Source organism: Pristiophorus japonicus, chromosome 14, assembly GCF_044704955.1.
Source record: "Pristiophorus japonicus isolate sPriJap1 chromosome 14, sPriJap1.hap1, whole genome shotgun sequence".
Taxonomy (NCBI): domain Eukaryota; kingdom Metazoa; phylum Chordata; class Chondrichthyes; family Pristiophoridae; genus Pristiophorus; species Pristiophorus japonicus.
This window is the reverse complement of record NC_091990.1, coordinates 132,313,210-132,330,402: the sequence shown is the minus strand read 5'-3', so window position 1 is coordinate 132,330,402 and position 17,193 is coordinate 132,313,210. Positions and strand designations below refer to the sequence as shown.

General features: G+C 40.4%; 1 protein-coding gene across 4 annotated transcripts in view; it reads right to left on the bottom strand.

The window, feature by feature from the left end:
* Positions 1 to 7,342: 7,342 nt before the first annotated feature.
* ppp6r3 (protein phosphatase 6, regulatory subunit 3) overlaps positions 7,343 to 17,193 on the bottom strand; it is a 150,468-nt gene continuing 140,617 nt past the window's right edge. For all 4 annotated transcript variants that reach the window (XM_070899622.1, XM_070899624.1, XM_070899626.1 and 1 more), the window contains exon 24: positions 7,343 to 9,906. In XM_070899622.1, coding sequence (XP_070755723.1) covers positions 9,855 to 9,906 — 52 coding nt within the window. In that variant the 3' untranslated portion in view covers positions 7,343 to 9,854. The remainder of the gene's footprint in view (positions 9,907 to 17,193) is intronic.

The window sequence follows — 17,193 nt, the reverse complement described above, 5'->3', positions numbered from 1 at the left end:
TCCATTCTGTGGCAATGATCGCTCTCCTCCTCCCCTCCCCTCCCCCTCTCCCCTCCTTTTCCCTCCCTCCCTCCCTCCCCCCCCTTTTCCCTCCCCTCCTCCCCTCCTCCCCCCCTCCCCTCTCCCCTCTCTTCCTCCCCCCCAATCACAACATACAAGAGTATGCCTATAGGGAATACCATCTGTTTGAGAAGGCCTGAAAGAAGCAAGTGCTGGTGGCTGTAGGTATAATAGAAAACAATGGCTGTAAAATTGCTTCCTGCCTGTACATCTCCATTTAAAGAGCTCCAGTTTCTCATGTGTCAAATATTCATTTCCACTATGATCTGCTGATCCTAGCAGCTGCTGTGCCTGATAGAATTTAGTGCAACTTACCCCAATTGCAGTAGCACAGGAAACTCAGTTGCTTCACCACTGGGTCTCAAATTGACATGTAAATATGTCCACTCAACCAGCAAATAATGGAAGGGGTCAGAAGTGCAAGGAAACTCAGGAGAAGCCATTCAAAGGCAGAAATTGGGTTGTGGGACTTCCATCCACCTTGTTAATGTTTATTATGCTGTTCCTGCACCTGAAACAGCAAGGAAATTCACCTCTGCAATTCTGCTAGGTCAATGTATTGCCTTGTATAGCTTGACTCAGCTGATTCCTTAGATTCAATAGAGACCTGACTATGCAATGGAGAGCTGTACAGCTCTAAAAATATTTTTCCTTGGGTAACAAGATCTAACCTTACCAGAGACAAATGAAATGTTTTGGAAAAGACAGTGTATTTCTCAGTTTTCAATGGCCTACTTCATCTTAATTTAGTTCCCTAGTCATCTGCATTCAACATTTTCTTTGGTTTTAACTACCAAGTCTTAACAAATTGCAAAATATGAGGAAAGGTTAAGAAATTGTGAACATTCAGGTGACCTAACTGGAGTTTAAGATTACAAAGGAGATTGACAATTTGGTGCAGGCAAATTAGTCACTATATTGAAATATGCAAACACCAGCTAAAAATTACTTAATGAGAGAAATAAAATCAGTTATCACTTTTTAAAATAGAAAACCACTAGACAAAAGAAAATGCTTCAAATCAATATAAGATTTCTAGAGGGGTGGTGATGTGCATTTACACTAAGTTTAAAATTACAATTCAGACCGTCACATCTCTGTTATGGCAAGTATAATTTTACTGACTGGATTTCCTCACAAAGTGAAAACTTAAATTTACTGAGAAAATAATCAATTCTACATTAAACTGCCACCAAATCTGGAGTTAATAGCATGTAAATGTTTCTCGAAAAAAAAGTGAGTGATAAAACATGATGTAGACGAGCTTGAAATCAATCAAAAAAGGATAGAACAGTTTACCTTTTCCTATTCCCAAATGTGTTATTTGCCTGTACCATTATTTGACTTAAGGAAGACATGGAAGGATCTGTTCTCATAGCTAGGGGATTTGAATATAGGAGCAGAGAGGTCTTACTGCAGTTGTACAGGACCTTAGTGAGGCCTCACCTGGAATATTGTGTTCAGTTTTGGTCTCCTAATCTGAGGAAGAACATTCTTGCTATTGAGGGAGTGCAGCAAAGGCTCACCAGACAGATTCCCGGGATGGCAGGACTGACATATGAGGAGAGACTGGATCGACTGGGCCTGTATTCACTGGAGTTTAGAAGGATGAGAGGGGGTCTCATAGAAACATATAAAATTCTGATGGGACTGGACAGGTTAGATGCAGGAAGAATGTTCCCGATGTTGGAGAAGTCCAGAACCAGGGAACACAGTCTAAGGATAAGGGGTAAGCCATTTCGGACTGACATGGAGAAACTTCTTCAGTCAGAGTTGTTAACCTGTGGAATTCCCTACCGCAGAGAGTTGTAGATGCCAGCTGATTGGATATATTCAAGAGGGAGTTAGATATGGCCCTTACGGCTAAAGGGATCAAGGGGTATGGACAGAAGGTCGGAAAGGAGTTCTGAGGTGAATGATCAGCCATGATCTTATTGAATGGTGGTGCAGGCTCGAAGGGCCGAATGGCCTACTCCTGCCCCTATTTTCTATGTTTCTATGTCTATGTTTCAATGATCAGAGAACTGAGACACAGTCCTTGGTCCAAAGTTGGAAGCTAAAAATGCAAGTGGTCTGTATTTGCAGTTTTGAAGGAAAGGTAATGCCAAAAACAAGTAACAGCCCACAAAAGGAATAGGGAACATGGATAATTATTATTTCAAATATATTCAAGCAAAGAAATGAGATTGAGCCAAGTGGAATTTTCTTTGACTGTACATTCACTTGCTGTCTACACACTCAACAAGCTCCCCGCTGGAGTGGAACTAAACTACAGAACCAGAGGGAACTTGTTCAACCTTCGTCGTCTCCAGGCCAGATCCAAGACCGTCCCAACCTGTCGTCAAACTACATTATGCATACGACGCTTGCGTCTACGCAGAGTCATAGTCAACATCTTTACTGATGCGTACGAAAGCATGGGCCTTACATTAAACATCCGTAAGACAAAGGTCCTCCACCAACCCGACCCCGCCACACAGCTCTGCCCCCCAGTTATCAAGATCCACGGCGCGGCCCTGGACAATGTGGACCAATTTCCATACCTCAGGAGCCTATTATCAGCAAGGGCAGACATGGACGACGAGATTCAACACTGCCTCCAGTGTGCCAGCACAGCCTTCGGCTGCCTGAGGAAAAGGTGGTTTGAAGATCAGGCCCTCAAATCTGCCACCAAGCTCATGGTCTACAGGGCTGTAGTGATACCCGCCCTCCTGTATGGCTCAGAGATGTGGACCATATACTGTTGACACCTCAAATCGCTGGAGAAATACCAACGATGTCTCTGCAAGATCCTGAAAATCCCCTGGGAGGACAGACGCACCAACATTAACATCCTCAATCAGGCCAACATCCCCAGCATCGAAGCACTGACCACACTCGACCAGCTCCGCTGCTGGGCCACATTGTTCGCATGCCTGAAATAAGATTCCCAAAGCAAGGGCTCTACTCGGAACTCCTACATGGCAAATGAGCCCAAGGTGGGCAGAGGAAACGTTTCAAGGATACCCGCAAAGCCTCCTTGAAAAAATGGAACATCCCCACCTGCATCTGGGAGTCCCTAGCCAAAGACCGCCCGAAGTGAAGGAAGTGCATCCGGGAGGGCACTGAGCACCTTGAGTCTCATTGCCGAGAGCATACAGAAACCAAGTGCAGGCAGTGGAAGGAGCGTACAGCAAACCAGTCCCATCCACCCTTTCCTTCAATGACTTCTGTCCCACTTGTGACAGAGACTGTAATTCCCATATTGAACTGTTTAGTCACCTAAGAATTCACTTTGAGTGGAAGCAGGTCTTCCTCGATTTCGAGGGACTGCCTATGATGATGAAATAAAGCAGCTCATCTCTTCATGTGGCCTCATCTTACCAAGTGTTTCTCAGTCTACCTTCAAAAAGATTGGAAAAACACAATATCCAATGCAGCTCAAACTGTTACATTATCTAGTTATTGAGTACCATGGGCATACTTCTAAAAGCAAGATGCAAAGATAGATTACAGGAGTATAATCATCACTACTGTAGCTGAGAGAACATCGAAGACAGACCCTAAACTTGCAACAGAAGAGTTGAGCAGGAATATGAAAAAAAGGCTAGCTATCAAGCAAGATAAAAATGATAAAAAAAAACATTAACTCATGGTCATTTGTGGGACCTTGCTGTGCACAACATATCTGCTCATATTACAACTGAGTAAAAGTACTTCATCTGAGAATGTGAAAGGTGGGATATAGATAAGTTATTTTGGGGGAAAAAAAGCAGAACTAAGGGTGGATAAGTCAATGGGCTCTGATGTCATGCCTCCTAAGCTGCTGGAAAAAGTCAGATGACATAGTAGAGGCTCTGGCCACAACTATTCATTTCTCGACTACGCAAATTGTTCAAGAAGGGTGAATGATAAAATGTAATGTTTAGAATACATAATTCAAGATAAAATTAGTGAGTATTTGAAATGCATGGGTTAATCAAGGATAGCCAACATGACATTTTTAAAGGAAAGTCATATTTGACAAGTTTACGAGTTTTTTTATTTGAAGAAGTGATCAATTGGACAGATAAAGGAATACAGTTTAATGTAGTCTGTATGAATTTTCAGGAACCAAGCAAGAGGCTTTGGGGGGGATTATGTCTAAGAAATGTATCATGTAGCAAATTGGTTGATGGACAAGAAAGAATGATGCAATAAATAGGTGTTGCTCAGAATGGAGAAGGGTTGGAAATGGTGCGCCCTCGGAGTCAGTGTTTTGTGAAAAATGATCTGACTTGGGTATAGTAAATACAATCTTGAAATTTACTGACACACAAAAGTAGGGAGTTTGGCAAACAGCGAGTGCTGTTAAAAGCAGCAGTTGTGTTAAATGACAGACAGGGCAAGTTAGCAGAATGGATTTCAATGCCTTAATTCCATCATCAAGCCTCTTAAGCAATATCTCATTAAATGCCTTCTGAAAATTCAGGCAACACCCACTGCATTTCCTTGATCTATATACTCTTTCCTCAAAAAGAACTAATGTTGTCAGGCACTATTTGCCTTTTACAAACCCACATTGCCTGTTCTTAATTAGGTTTCAATTTTATTGTATTATGGCCTCGAGAAGCTTACTCACTAAATATTAGGAAGACCAGTCTATATAATTACCTGTTTTAACCCTTTCTCCCTTTTGGAACAGAGGTGCTACATTGGCAACCCTGTTTGAAAAATTGTGGTCAAAGCTTCACCCACTGAGCATTCAAAAAGTGTGCCTTCAGGGCCCATTGCTTTTTCCACCATTTTCTTCACAACTACTTCCCATCCACAGGAATATACCACTCATCTACATTTACCCCATCATTTCCTGTTGTACCCTTTCATTCTAACAATCACACTTCTGAAAATTAAGTCCAATTTATTATTTGACATCCTTTACCCTTCATAAGATTTCCTCTTTATTTTCTTCAACTATATTTTACTTTATAAAATCCTTTACTATATTTCTTTGGTCCCCCGGTAAGTCTTTCATGTCCGCTCTTAACATTTCTAATCTGTTTTGCTTCGCCTCTATATTTTGCTAATTTTTTGTATTAGCTGTCGATTTATCATATGCCTGTCTCATTTTAATGCATGTATTAGTACAAGAACACCAATATTTGCTATCAATATCTTTTCTTCTTGTATTAATATGTCTAGTGTTTGTGCATGGTCTCATTTGCCAATTTTTCATTCCAATATATCAAGGCTAGTTCCCCTTTTCTCAGTGAAATCTGCATTTCCCACTAAGTATCTTTATCTTTGACTGCTCCCTCTCCTTTGAGCCTAATTATGTTATGGTTGCTATTCTCTAGATAGACAACTTACCTACTTGTTACACTTTCTGGACTCATTGTTGAAACCCCTAAAATAAAAACAGAAAATGCTGAACATACAAAGAAAGTCAGTCAGCATGTTTGAACAGAAAAGCCACACTATGACATTTTGATTGTGCACCCTTTCAGAACTGGGTTTCAGCATTTCCTGTTGTATTTTCGACTGCCATCACTTGCAGATTTCCTTTTTGTTTTGCCACTTGCTTTGGATAACTCAAGTCACCCACAATTATGTCTGTTGCTGCTGAATTTTTCTATAATTTATCTATACATCTCTTCGTCTATCTTCTTTCTATTCTTCAGAAGTCTGTAATATACTCCCAAAAGAGCATCAGTTCCCTTCTTATTCCTTAACCCTAACCAAATTGATTCAGCTTTTGCACCATCCCCACTATTGCTGTAATGGAATTTTTGTTAACAGCCACCCTTCCTCCCTTTTTCGCAACTCTATCCCTTCTGAATATTTTGTAACCAGGAATGTTCAGCTCCAACTCCTGTTCTAGCCTACCACTAATAACATTATCTCCCTTCAATTTGTGCATCAAGCTCACGGTAGTCACAATACTTGGTGCACTTACATCCTCCTACAATCCAACCTTGTCTGTTTGCCAGTCTTCATTGTTTTAACCCTTCTTCTGATCAGCTCTTTGTTATCCTATACAACTAGTTTTGCTTTTCTTTCTGCTCCTCTATTTTTCCCCTTCTCAATGCCATATTAGTTTTTACCATCCACCACGGCATTAATTACTTGGTCAGTGAGGATGCTGGTTGTAGCCCTATTTGCATGAAGCCCATATATCCTGTACAGGCCATTCCTGCCCTCAAACTCATTCAATGTCTAATGTGTCTCAACCCTCCAGTTTTGCATTTAACTCACTTATTTTACAATTCTAATTAGCGTGTGGCACTACGAGTAGTCCTGAGGTTACTATACGCAAAGTCCTGCTCTTTAAACTATCTCCTAATTGCTGAAACTCCCTTTGAGGACCTCCAATGTAATTGATTCCGCCATCAACTACTGTTGGCTGTTCCTATTTACTCTCCAAAAGCTTTTACACACATTTTGTAATATACCTTACATTTGGTAGGCAACACAACATTCAGGACTCTTGGTTATAGCTGCAATGGTACCAGTCTATTCCCCAGGAACCCCCTGTTGTGACGGCTTCTGCACTTCACTTAGCAATCTGGCAATCAGTTTTTCCTCAGTTTTTGTTTGTTGTCCTCGGGAGTTGTCATTGTCACACATATTCAGCACTGAATACCTATGTCAAATTAACACTCAAGGGAGCTCTGCACTGCCTATTATCTCATTTTACTCCAATGGTTACTAACTCACTGTGCCTGCAGGATGACCCATCTTCTAGAATGTGCATACCAAGAACCCTTCATCCTCCCAATGTTAAGGAACGTCACCAGCTGATCCTTAAGCTCTGAAACTTTGTTCAAATTCAAGCAGAGACAGTACATGTGGTCATCCCAGGACCTCTTACAATCATAAGCTGCAGCAGTCCCGATACTGAACTAAACTGTTTCTCAACAGTGTGATTTAATCCATCAATTTTAACTTTAGGCCCACTCCCTCTAAGGCTAAACTCTCACCGAAGCTTTCTACACTCGTCGCCTTTTATATTTAACTGTTATCTTGTTGTTCAAGACTAATTGGTCACCATTAAGCTCAAGCCTGCACTGTCTTAACTCGCCCAATTGCCACAGTTTAAAAAATAAATTATTACACTACTTACGTAACCAATTAATTACTGTGCGTCAGTCCAAACCAGTGGGACCTGAATTTACTCCAAAGTAGAGATTTATAAAGTTAACTGCATGGAACACCCTGCTGATTAACTCAGGCGTGTGTGTATGAAAACCAAACCTTACCGGATCCTTTGAGCAACCAAATGCAATCCATTTTTTTTTTTTTAAGTAAAGCAGTTCAAAGCAACTTGTAAGCAACCCTTTTTATTCAGCAACCCAACATTTTAATCAAACCATTATACATCCTTTAAAAAGGGGCATGTTACTAAAAATTACTTTAGTTCACTTTATAGTGCACGATAAGTTTAAATATATATATATATATATTTATATAAGTTTTTTTTTTAAAGACAGGTTCCCAAGGGATTGCAGCTACTTTTGTGGATACATTTCAAATAGTAAGCTCAAGAATGGTATTGGCAATCCAATTATGGACGCGTTTGTTTTCGTACATCCAAGCAATGAGGAAGCATTTGGCACTAATTTGCTCCGCTGGACACGTGACGAATAATTATTGGGTCCTCATGCTCATATAACTTAAACAATTCACTTTTGTACAACTTAAGCAATTCACTTTATTGCAAACTTCAACTAATGGCATATTAATTTTAACAAGGTATATTTACATTGTATATTGGATGTACATCTGAAATAGGACAAATGAAAAATGTATCATACAACCAGAATAATCTGACAGTAAGAAGCCAATACTTTTTACATTTTGTACTTGCTTGCGTGAGTGGTTAATGTCCATCCTAGCGCAGTATTTAAAAAATTGTTGCCTTGTTTTCATGCAACTAAACATAAACATTGCAAATGAAGATTGTCAAGACAGAAGATTATTTTTTTCTATTTGGCGGCCACAGCCAAATAACACCGCTATTCCCAATGTTTTGGTTTGGAAACATTTCCTCCCATCCACCTCCCATCTTTTAGAACACTTAAAAAAATTGTATGCAATAATGCTACCACAGTTTCAAACGATTGCTACACTGGGATGTCTCAACATCCCAGCCTTCAAGTATCTGTGATCAGCTATTTCAGAAGTTTAAGTGGTGAATCAAGCATTGACAGCTTAATTTGGATGTCATTGCCCCAAAGCAGTTAGGAAGATCACAGAAAATTGCATTGCTTGGTGTGATGATTTTTTTCAAATACATGTGGAACTCTAAACCCAAGTTGTCATTTTTTTTAAAAACCAGTGATGAAGTTGACAAAAAATATTCCATTGACTTTGAATGTATTAAGGTGCTTGGAGGGTCCAACAATATAGTTACTGTAGATGCTGCAAAGAACAGGCCACACAAATAGGTGAGTGCACATCTCATTTTACTTTCCTGGAACAGACACTATTTACTAATGTGAAAGATTTCTTCCACAAATTCATCATGCATTACCATCATCTCTTTTCTGACTTAAACCAGTACCATAGGCACTTTGTCAAATGACACTTTTTCAAAACTGCCTTAGCTTAACCCAATACTAGCTGCCACTTCCATTAACAGTACAGTAAGGTCCCAATGAATAAGGGTCAACCTGTCATAACACTTTAAATCCCTGAATTTAAAAGTTGGAGTTAACCTCTTTAGTTATTGTCATACTTTATCAAAGTAGGGCTCTTCTCCACTCCTTAGAAGTTTATGCCAACAGAGCCACTTTTAGCCAACTAATGTTACATTAAGTGCTCAGTTATCAGTTCACCCTGATTAAGTTCTATTGCCCTGGCAACTGAAATAAAGGGGTCATGTTAAAAACAAAATCAATTAGTTGGTTCAATAGAATTTTTAAAAATAGTAAAAATAAGATTGGTTTCAGGCAATGTACTGATGCAGACCTTTAGCAAAGAGGAACACACACAAGCCACATGCAATTCAAGGCTAATCTTCAGCATTCTTCACCTTTGATTTGAACAATTTCTTGGTCTGAAAATGTAAAAGAGGGATGAACAAGCTTATGGCTGTTCAGTGACATACCAAATGACCAACTAGTCCAGTAACAAATATGTTTAAACTCTGTATCAAAGAGCTTTCAATACTAATGTTCTAGAATTCAAGAAATGTTTACAAATAAAACCTGAAGCAAAGAACCACTGTTGAACATTTACAATTAGACTTTTCTCTAGCAATTGGTTTAATATAGGCAACTCGATCAAAATAACACTTTTACATTTGCATTTCACTTCTACAATTTACTCTGCCCACTTGGAAGAAACACTGAAAGTTAAAATTTTATACAAGATGAAAAAAAGTATGAAAACTTCTAAACACTTTGGTCACACTATGTGTTCCAATTGGTATACTTCAATTATATACGTCAGATTTAAGTATACACATTTTTATAAAATACTCTACTCTTATAACCATTTAACTATGGCAACAATACTAATTATCACGTGAGTGGCAAGATATTTAATGGACTGATCATCCTGTTTATAAGAACATGTATTTGATACAAATGCACGCAAGAGTTCTTTGTATCTGCCAACATGTAATACCCTCATTTATACATTTCATTCAAACTCTTCTTTGCACATCCATCTTAAAAAATCTGATAAGAATATTGCTGGTCCTGATCCCATGTGAATTTAGTGCAGCAGTGACTGGCTTTGACAGGCCTAGGCCCAGTGCCTCCAGTGAACCCCACTGATACCCCTGGATGGTAGCTGCTCAAGCTGGAGTAGACAACATCAGACAGAATTCATCATGCAGGGCCATTAACTGAAGCTTCAGTGGACAGGACCTGTTGAGTTGCCCTAAAAAACACACAGAAAAAGCAAATTTTCAGCAAGATAGATGACATTTTATATTCATGAGTAAAAATAGTCACATTTGTGTTCAATTATAAACAAACATTTCTAGCTAGAGCAAAGGAAAAAGCAACTTCGTATAGCTATCAGTGACATACTATAAATTAGCTCTTTTCTTCCCACACATGGTGCACTTATTGAAGACTACAAGGAATATTTATAACTTACAACAGCCAAGTAGGAATTATATGGTTTTTAAACTTAATTAAAATTATGCAAGAGATCATTAAATTGCCCAGGTCCCATTAGCTTCTGAACAACAGGTTTTGGAGTTTGTCTCTCAGAAGCATTAGCATTAATTTGAATCTACTTACCTCAATGATAATTAGTTTGATCAGTTCTTGGCTATGCTGCTAGGTGGAATGAAAGTGCATTATTGGGCCTTTTGATTTGCACAGAAACAGGTCATTTGGCCCAACTAGCTTATGCCCAATGTTTATATGCCATACACACCTTCTCCCACCCAAATGACCTCTTCTCACTCACCCCATCCCCCCCAACCCCGTATCCCACTATTCCCTTCCTCCCCCCCTCCCTCATATATGCAACACACCTCTCCTTAAATGCATCAATGCTTTTTGCTTCAACCACTCCATGTGGCAGCGTGTTCCACTCTTTAAAAAAAAAAACTATTCCTAAATTCTCTATTTGATCAGTTGGTGGCCATCTTATATTTATGCCCCTTGTTCTGGACTCATCCACAAGTCTAAACAGTTTTGTAGTCTTAGCTAGATTTTAAGCCTGATTCTAGAAGTACAAGAATTGCATGCTAAACCACTTTGCCACTCTTTTCCAGTTTTATATTTCTCCCTGAATTAGAACATAAGAACACAAGAAATAGGAGCAGCCCTTCAAGCCGGCTCCGCCATTCAATAAGATCATGGCTAATAAGGATTAAAATAAAAGACAAAATCAGATGTGAACAGGAAGACCTTTCTCGGATCAAAAATAAGGTAGTGTTCATAATCAGAACTGTAGGTTTAATCAGAAAAACAATTTTTGAAGAGACACTTGGCATACTTTTAACCATCTTCATGAAGTTGTTGGAGCGGATTTTTGGACATATACTTGACTAGTATACGGGACCAAACATTTGTTTTTATTTTCCCCTTTAATGAATTTTGTAAGGGACAATACTGATGCATTATGCTTTATATAAAAAAAGTTAGATTTCAAGGTATGCTGGCCTTGAGTTACGGAGATAGGAAAGTGAGATAATGAACGACTGGAGATATAAGTGTTGAGTATGTTTGTCTATACTGGTGCCAAAAGGCCTGCCCTTGTTTATAATGCCCTGTCACAATGCAGGCTGGTTTATATCAAAAAACTCAGCCTTGGATGAAAAGCTTTGTCTCCGATGTGATGTAAAGTGACGTAATTTGTAAGATAAAAGAACCTCACTGGAGATACCAAATTGAGTCGTGGTTCAGATACAGGGGTCTCTAACACTTCTCCCAAAGCTTTGTCTCCGATTTAATAAACCTCTCTTTATATATTATACAGTCTTGGAAATATTTTTCCACAACAAAATGGCGTCACGAACAGGATACTGTCTGATCAGACGTGATCACTTAAGACAGTATCTGGAATCTGGTGTTAGAGACTGAAAAGAGAGGTGTATGGGCACGACGGGATAGTGTATAAGATACGAGTAAGTAGATAGCGGGAAGAGGCTGACGAACCAGTTTGAGTTGTCCCTTTAGTAAATAAGGCCGGTGCGGAAGGGAACTGATCATTCCAACCTAGAGCCGAAAACTCCGGTGGTAAGGAAACACGCCAGCTTTGTTGCGAAGACAAAGGGTCTCCACAGAGTAGTCGTGGCCGTGAGTATTACAGAAACAAAGTGAAACGTCCGAAACTGGCGAACATGGAAGGTAAGGAAGGGAATGTAAAACGCGGGCTGCCCGGGTCATTAATTAATTCCTATCATTAATTGTAACTTGTGTAATTACGTAATGCCATAAAAAAAGCTGATAGTGCCTATCTTAAGTGATATATGGATCCAGACATAAGCTTTGTTGAATGAAGAGAGACTTTTGTGAGTGTCTATTTTGAAAGAAGAGAGTACTCGAGTGATTTTGACTGTGGAATGAATGAAAGCCTGCTTGGGAAGGTGTGGAGTTACCTGCCTGTTTTAGCTCCACCCACTCTTTCCAAACACAGTGACATTTTTTTTTTAACCCTTTGTAGTGTTGTCCTGTATGTGTGAAGTTTAAGAAACTGTGAACCTTATGGTATTACATTTTAAGTTAGAAACGAAGGTGTGGATATATTCGGATGATAAGTTACGGAGCTAGGAAATGCACAAAGGATAGGTTTGTTGAGTAAAAGATAAAAAATACATGGCCCCGGTAGTAAAAAAAAAAAAACTTATTTGACACGCTCACTTACTTGTCGAAAGAAAACATGCAATTGGGTTGAAAGACATAAATTTAGTCTCGGAATGATATAAAGAATGCCCTTTAAAACACTCCCATTTTTCCTTTGTGTAAAACCTTGACATGAAAGCTTCTAGCTCAGTAAAAAAAAAAGAGTTTTAAATTTAGAAATACCTTCAGGGATCAGGTCAAACTCCTGGGCGAGTGGTGAGCTATCTGTGAAGGTGTAAAAGGGACTTTTGAAAAAGGCTAAAACAGTAAGCGTTTAGCAGTTTAGAAAAGAAAAAGATAAAGCAGGAAAAGGTCTCTGCCACGGGAGCAGGAGGGCGGCAGAAAAGGGGGACTTGCCATAATTGTGGAAAACCGGGCCATTTTGCCAGGGAATGCAAAGGGAAAGGCAGTGAAAAGCAATGTACGTATTGTGGTCAGAAAGGGCACCTGGAAGCGACATGCTATGGTAAAAATGGCTATCCTAATAAGGCAAGGACCCTGTCAGAACAGGAATACCAGCAGTGGCAGGCGTACAAAGCCACCCGGTGATGTCCGGCGGCCCCTGTACAAAGTAAAAAGGAGGGAAGGATATATGTGTCTGCACTAGTAGGGGGTTGACAGTGTGAGATGCTAGTGAACACGGGAGCCTCAATATCAATTACCAATCCAGATGTATAGCCGTGCTAGATTGCGCAGCTTGGGTGGTAAAAATTAAGCGAGCCTGTGATTCTCATCATTCTCCACACTAAACACACATTGGTAGAAATGTTAAACACGGGAAAACTGAGAACCGTATCTAATATGAGACGGGCAAAGTGGGAAGCAGTCCTTTTAACACCCAACAAAGCGGTAACCATAATTAGGGATGTAGGAAACAACCTCGCAGAAGGTATGATGGGTGAGGGGGAACCCCACTTTTGCGAAGAGGTATGTGAGGATATGGAAGAGGATAGAATAAAAGACTCCCCCCTTCAAACCACAGAACAAACCTTGTTTGTGGACGGCTCACGAAAATACGTAGAGGGACTACCTCGTACCGGATGGGCCATAGTTAACCAGGATCTAGAGACAGTTGAATCAGGGCGAATTAGTGGGGGGTCGTCAGCTCAAGTGGCAGAACTGGTAGCCCTTACCCGGGCACTGGAATTATCGGAAAATAAGATTAATATCTACACGGACAGTAGATATGCATTCGGGGTAGTACACGATTATATGACAGCATGGGGGAGAAGGGACGTTTGCAATGGATAAAGACATAACTTACTAAATACCAGTTGATATCAGCTGTGAAAAAGATATTGGTTTAATTGGGAAAAAAAAAGAATTTGAAGAGGTAAAAAACACTCTCATTGATGACAGAGTATTCAAACAGGCTCATTTAGACAGACTGTGAAAATTCACAGACCCCCAAGTCAAGGCTGCTACATGCAGTTCGGCATGTTGCATTAACTCATCAATCAACTTGACATTTTCGGACCTTGGGTAGCGAGCCAGTAAAACGTTAAAAGACTTTCAATTGAGTCAATAAGGTCAAAGAAGGCGAGTTCTTTTCTGTAAATTGATCCAGGTATAAAATACAGCCATTTTGACCATGTGTCTCAGTAAGACAAAGAAACAGGCAATTAGCCCGCAGTTTGTTGCTCTCTGCCAAGATTAAAAAGTTAAAACTACCATCGGAGTTCGTATTTCATTGGAAATTAAGAGATCTAACAATTTTGGCGCTGCGAACAGGATCACTGAAGAAAGAAACTGAATTTTGGACATCGGACCTATATATTGAGGTAAGGACTCCTCTTTTCTTTAAAAAAAAAGTCCTCGGTCAAAAGTCTAAATTCGCCTCTCCTTCTACGCGATTCCGAAAGCCTCCGGTTTGCGAACCCTCCGGTTGGTAGTCGGCTCGAGGTCCCATAGACGTCTAAACTTCGGCGGTGTGTTAGTTAATTAATCACCGACCTATTGATCGGCTAGCAGGCCTACGACTCGAGACCCCAGTAAAGAACTCAGTAAAGAAATGGCAGCAGGAGAAAAGGGCAAAGAATTGCCTACAACTGTTAAAGGTGGGCAGGCACCACCTCAAGTTTCGCTAGATTTAATTCTCGAACAGTTGAAAGAATACATAGAGCAACAATTCAACTTATTTAAAACCTGTATTAAGATCGAACAAAAGTACAGAACCTCCAAAAGGACAATGGTCCTTGGACGAGATTAAAAGGGTCTGGGGAAAAACGACCCGTATGAAAAATAAAGAGCGAACTAGATGGTTCCTAGCAGTTATGGGCCAGATTCGAAACAGGAATGAAATTATAATGCATTCCCAACATGATCGAGAACTGACCAGTACAAAGGATCAATTGCAAGCAGTTTGTGCACAGCTGCGACAGAAAAAGCTTGAACTTGAAAAGCTGGAAGCGGAAGTTAAAGATCTTAAAGTTGAAATTAAAGAATGGAAAAAATCATTAGGTCAAGAGACAGTAATAGGAAAAGGAAAATGTATTGATCAATTCCCAGGGTACTCATGTTTGGATAAATTAAAAGCGCAAACCCGAAGACACGACCGAGGAATAGATACGGTTTCTGAATCCTCCGACAATAGAGTGTCGGAGGATGAAGAATTAGGGGTGCGCTTTGCCCCGTTTAAAAAAAAGACGTGTTGTAGTCAAATCAGAAGAGACTGCGGATGAGGGCGGAACCAAAAAAACAAAGAGAAGGGTGTATGAAGAATACTTAGTTCATGATCCGGCAGACCCAGAGAAAATTGATAAATGGTCCAAGGAATTGCCCAATCCAAAAAAAGGGGGAGTAAAAACGTGGGACCAATTGGACCGCTTAAAAAATATATATCAACTTCATCCCTGGGACAGAGTGCAAATTTTGACCATAATGGTGCCAAAAACACAGGGAAGAAAATTGCACGACAAGGTAGATGAAGCTTTGGGGCAGAACGAGCAAGAATTAGAGGCAGGATGGGAGGCGATTAAACACTGGCTACAAGCCTACAGTCCAGCTGAGACAGACTGAGGAAAAATTGCAGCTTGCCAACAGAAAGGAACAGAGGAGGTCCTGGAGTATGACGAGCGGTTTAGATGCACGTGACTAGAACATTCGGGTATGAATAATACGGATGAGGAAATGGATGAACAAGTGTTTGGACCCCTAAAAGCAGCTTTCGTGGCAGATCTAAAGCCAGAACTGTCCAAAATGCTTAAGGTAGTGTTACCGGACTGGGAAGGTAGAGGAACTACCTTTGCAGCATTGGTGGATCGATGTAACCAATTAGATCAGGATATGGGAGCTAAAGTCCGAGCTGTACAGGCTATGGGATGGAAATCCCAGGATTCCGATAAACAGTCATTAGGAAAATTACCCGGAAAATGTAATTATTGTGGGAAAGAAGGTCACTGGGCCAAGACATGTAGGGCAAAACAGAAAGGTCGTGGCTGGGGAAGAGGACGCAGCCAGGGATACAATTCAGCCAACAAGCCAGGCTTGTCACAAGATAATGACCTCATAGAAGCATTTAAGCGACTGACAATACAACAACAGAAGGAGTTACTTGGGATAGCAAAAAACGATTAGAGCCCACCCTGGCCCCCCCTCCTCGCACTAATACAACAAAGGGGAGATGGGCTATATATAACTGAGGGTGGGCGATAAGGATGTGGACTGTCTTTTAGACACAGGGGCGGAATTAACATGCTTACCCCAACAATATGTAGACGATATCCTGCTAGCTTCAAACACAGAAGAACAGCATGAACAAGATTTACGAGCTTTGCTGGATCACCTTTGGCTGAAAGGACATAAAGCCAGCATCGACAAAGCACAAATCACCAAGAAGGAACACCATGGCCCCAGGCACTACCAATAGTGCTATGTAGCATTAGGGCAACCCCGAACAGAACTACAGGTCTAAGCCCATTTGAAATTATAACAGGAAGACCCATGTCGCTGCCAGGAACTATTGATTTACGGAAAGCTGATGTTCACTTAATGAGTGACACTTTATCATACTGTCAGAACTTAACCAATGCTATTAGTTCTGTTTCCCGACAGGTATCGGCAGCTTGGGGTAATCCACCCGAAGGAGGACACGACATCATCCCGTGAGTCTGGGTGTATGTGAAAAAGTTGCATAAAGAACCTTTGGGTTCCTAGTGGGAGGGACCTTATCAAGTGTTATTGACCACCCAGGCAGCTGTTAAAGTCCAAGGAAAGAAAGCCTGGATCCACACTTCACACGTTAAACGAGCACCCGTAACTGAAGCTGAAATCTAATAAGGACAATTACTTTTTACGAAAATGTATAAATTTACTGTATTATTGATTGTAGGTATTATAGGCATAGGCCTACTTCTTACTAGCCGACCTTCTGCACCAAAGGGGAATAGTAGGGTAGCAAGGGAATTACATGTAAATATCTTTTTATATATGTCATACATTTATTGCAAACAAGGTAACATTTCTTGTTGTTGGGTGTGTACGCATATTCCTATTCACTCAAAGGGAGGGATTCCCTTGAGGCCAGTTCCCTTGAATATCTCGGAAATGGCTGAGTGGATAATTAATCAAAACAAAACAGGCAATGCGTTTCAGGATACGGAAAACTGGATACGTAAATGGAAGTCAGCAGGTTACAATCTGACTACCTTTGAAGGGGGATACCAACCGTGGTACAATAATTCCAAACGGCCCCCATTTTTTGTTATCACTAATACAATGGGAATAGGAAGACTGGGGGAATCGGTCTGTCTGATTAGAAACATCAAAGGAGGCCAAAATATGGGGTATAGTAACTGCTCCCGGAATTATAACATAACCAAGCCACGGAACCGTCCAAACTGGACCGATGTGGGAATTTTTAACG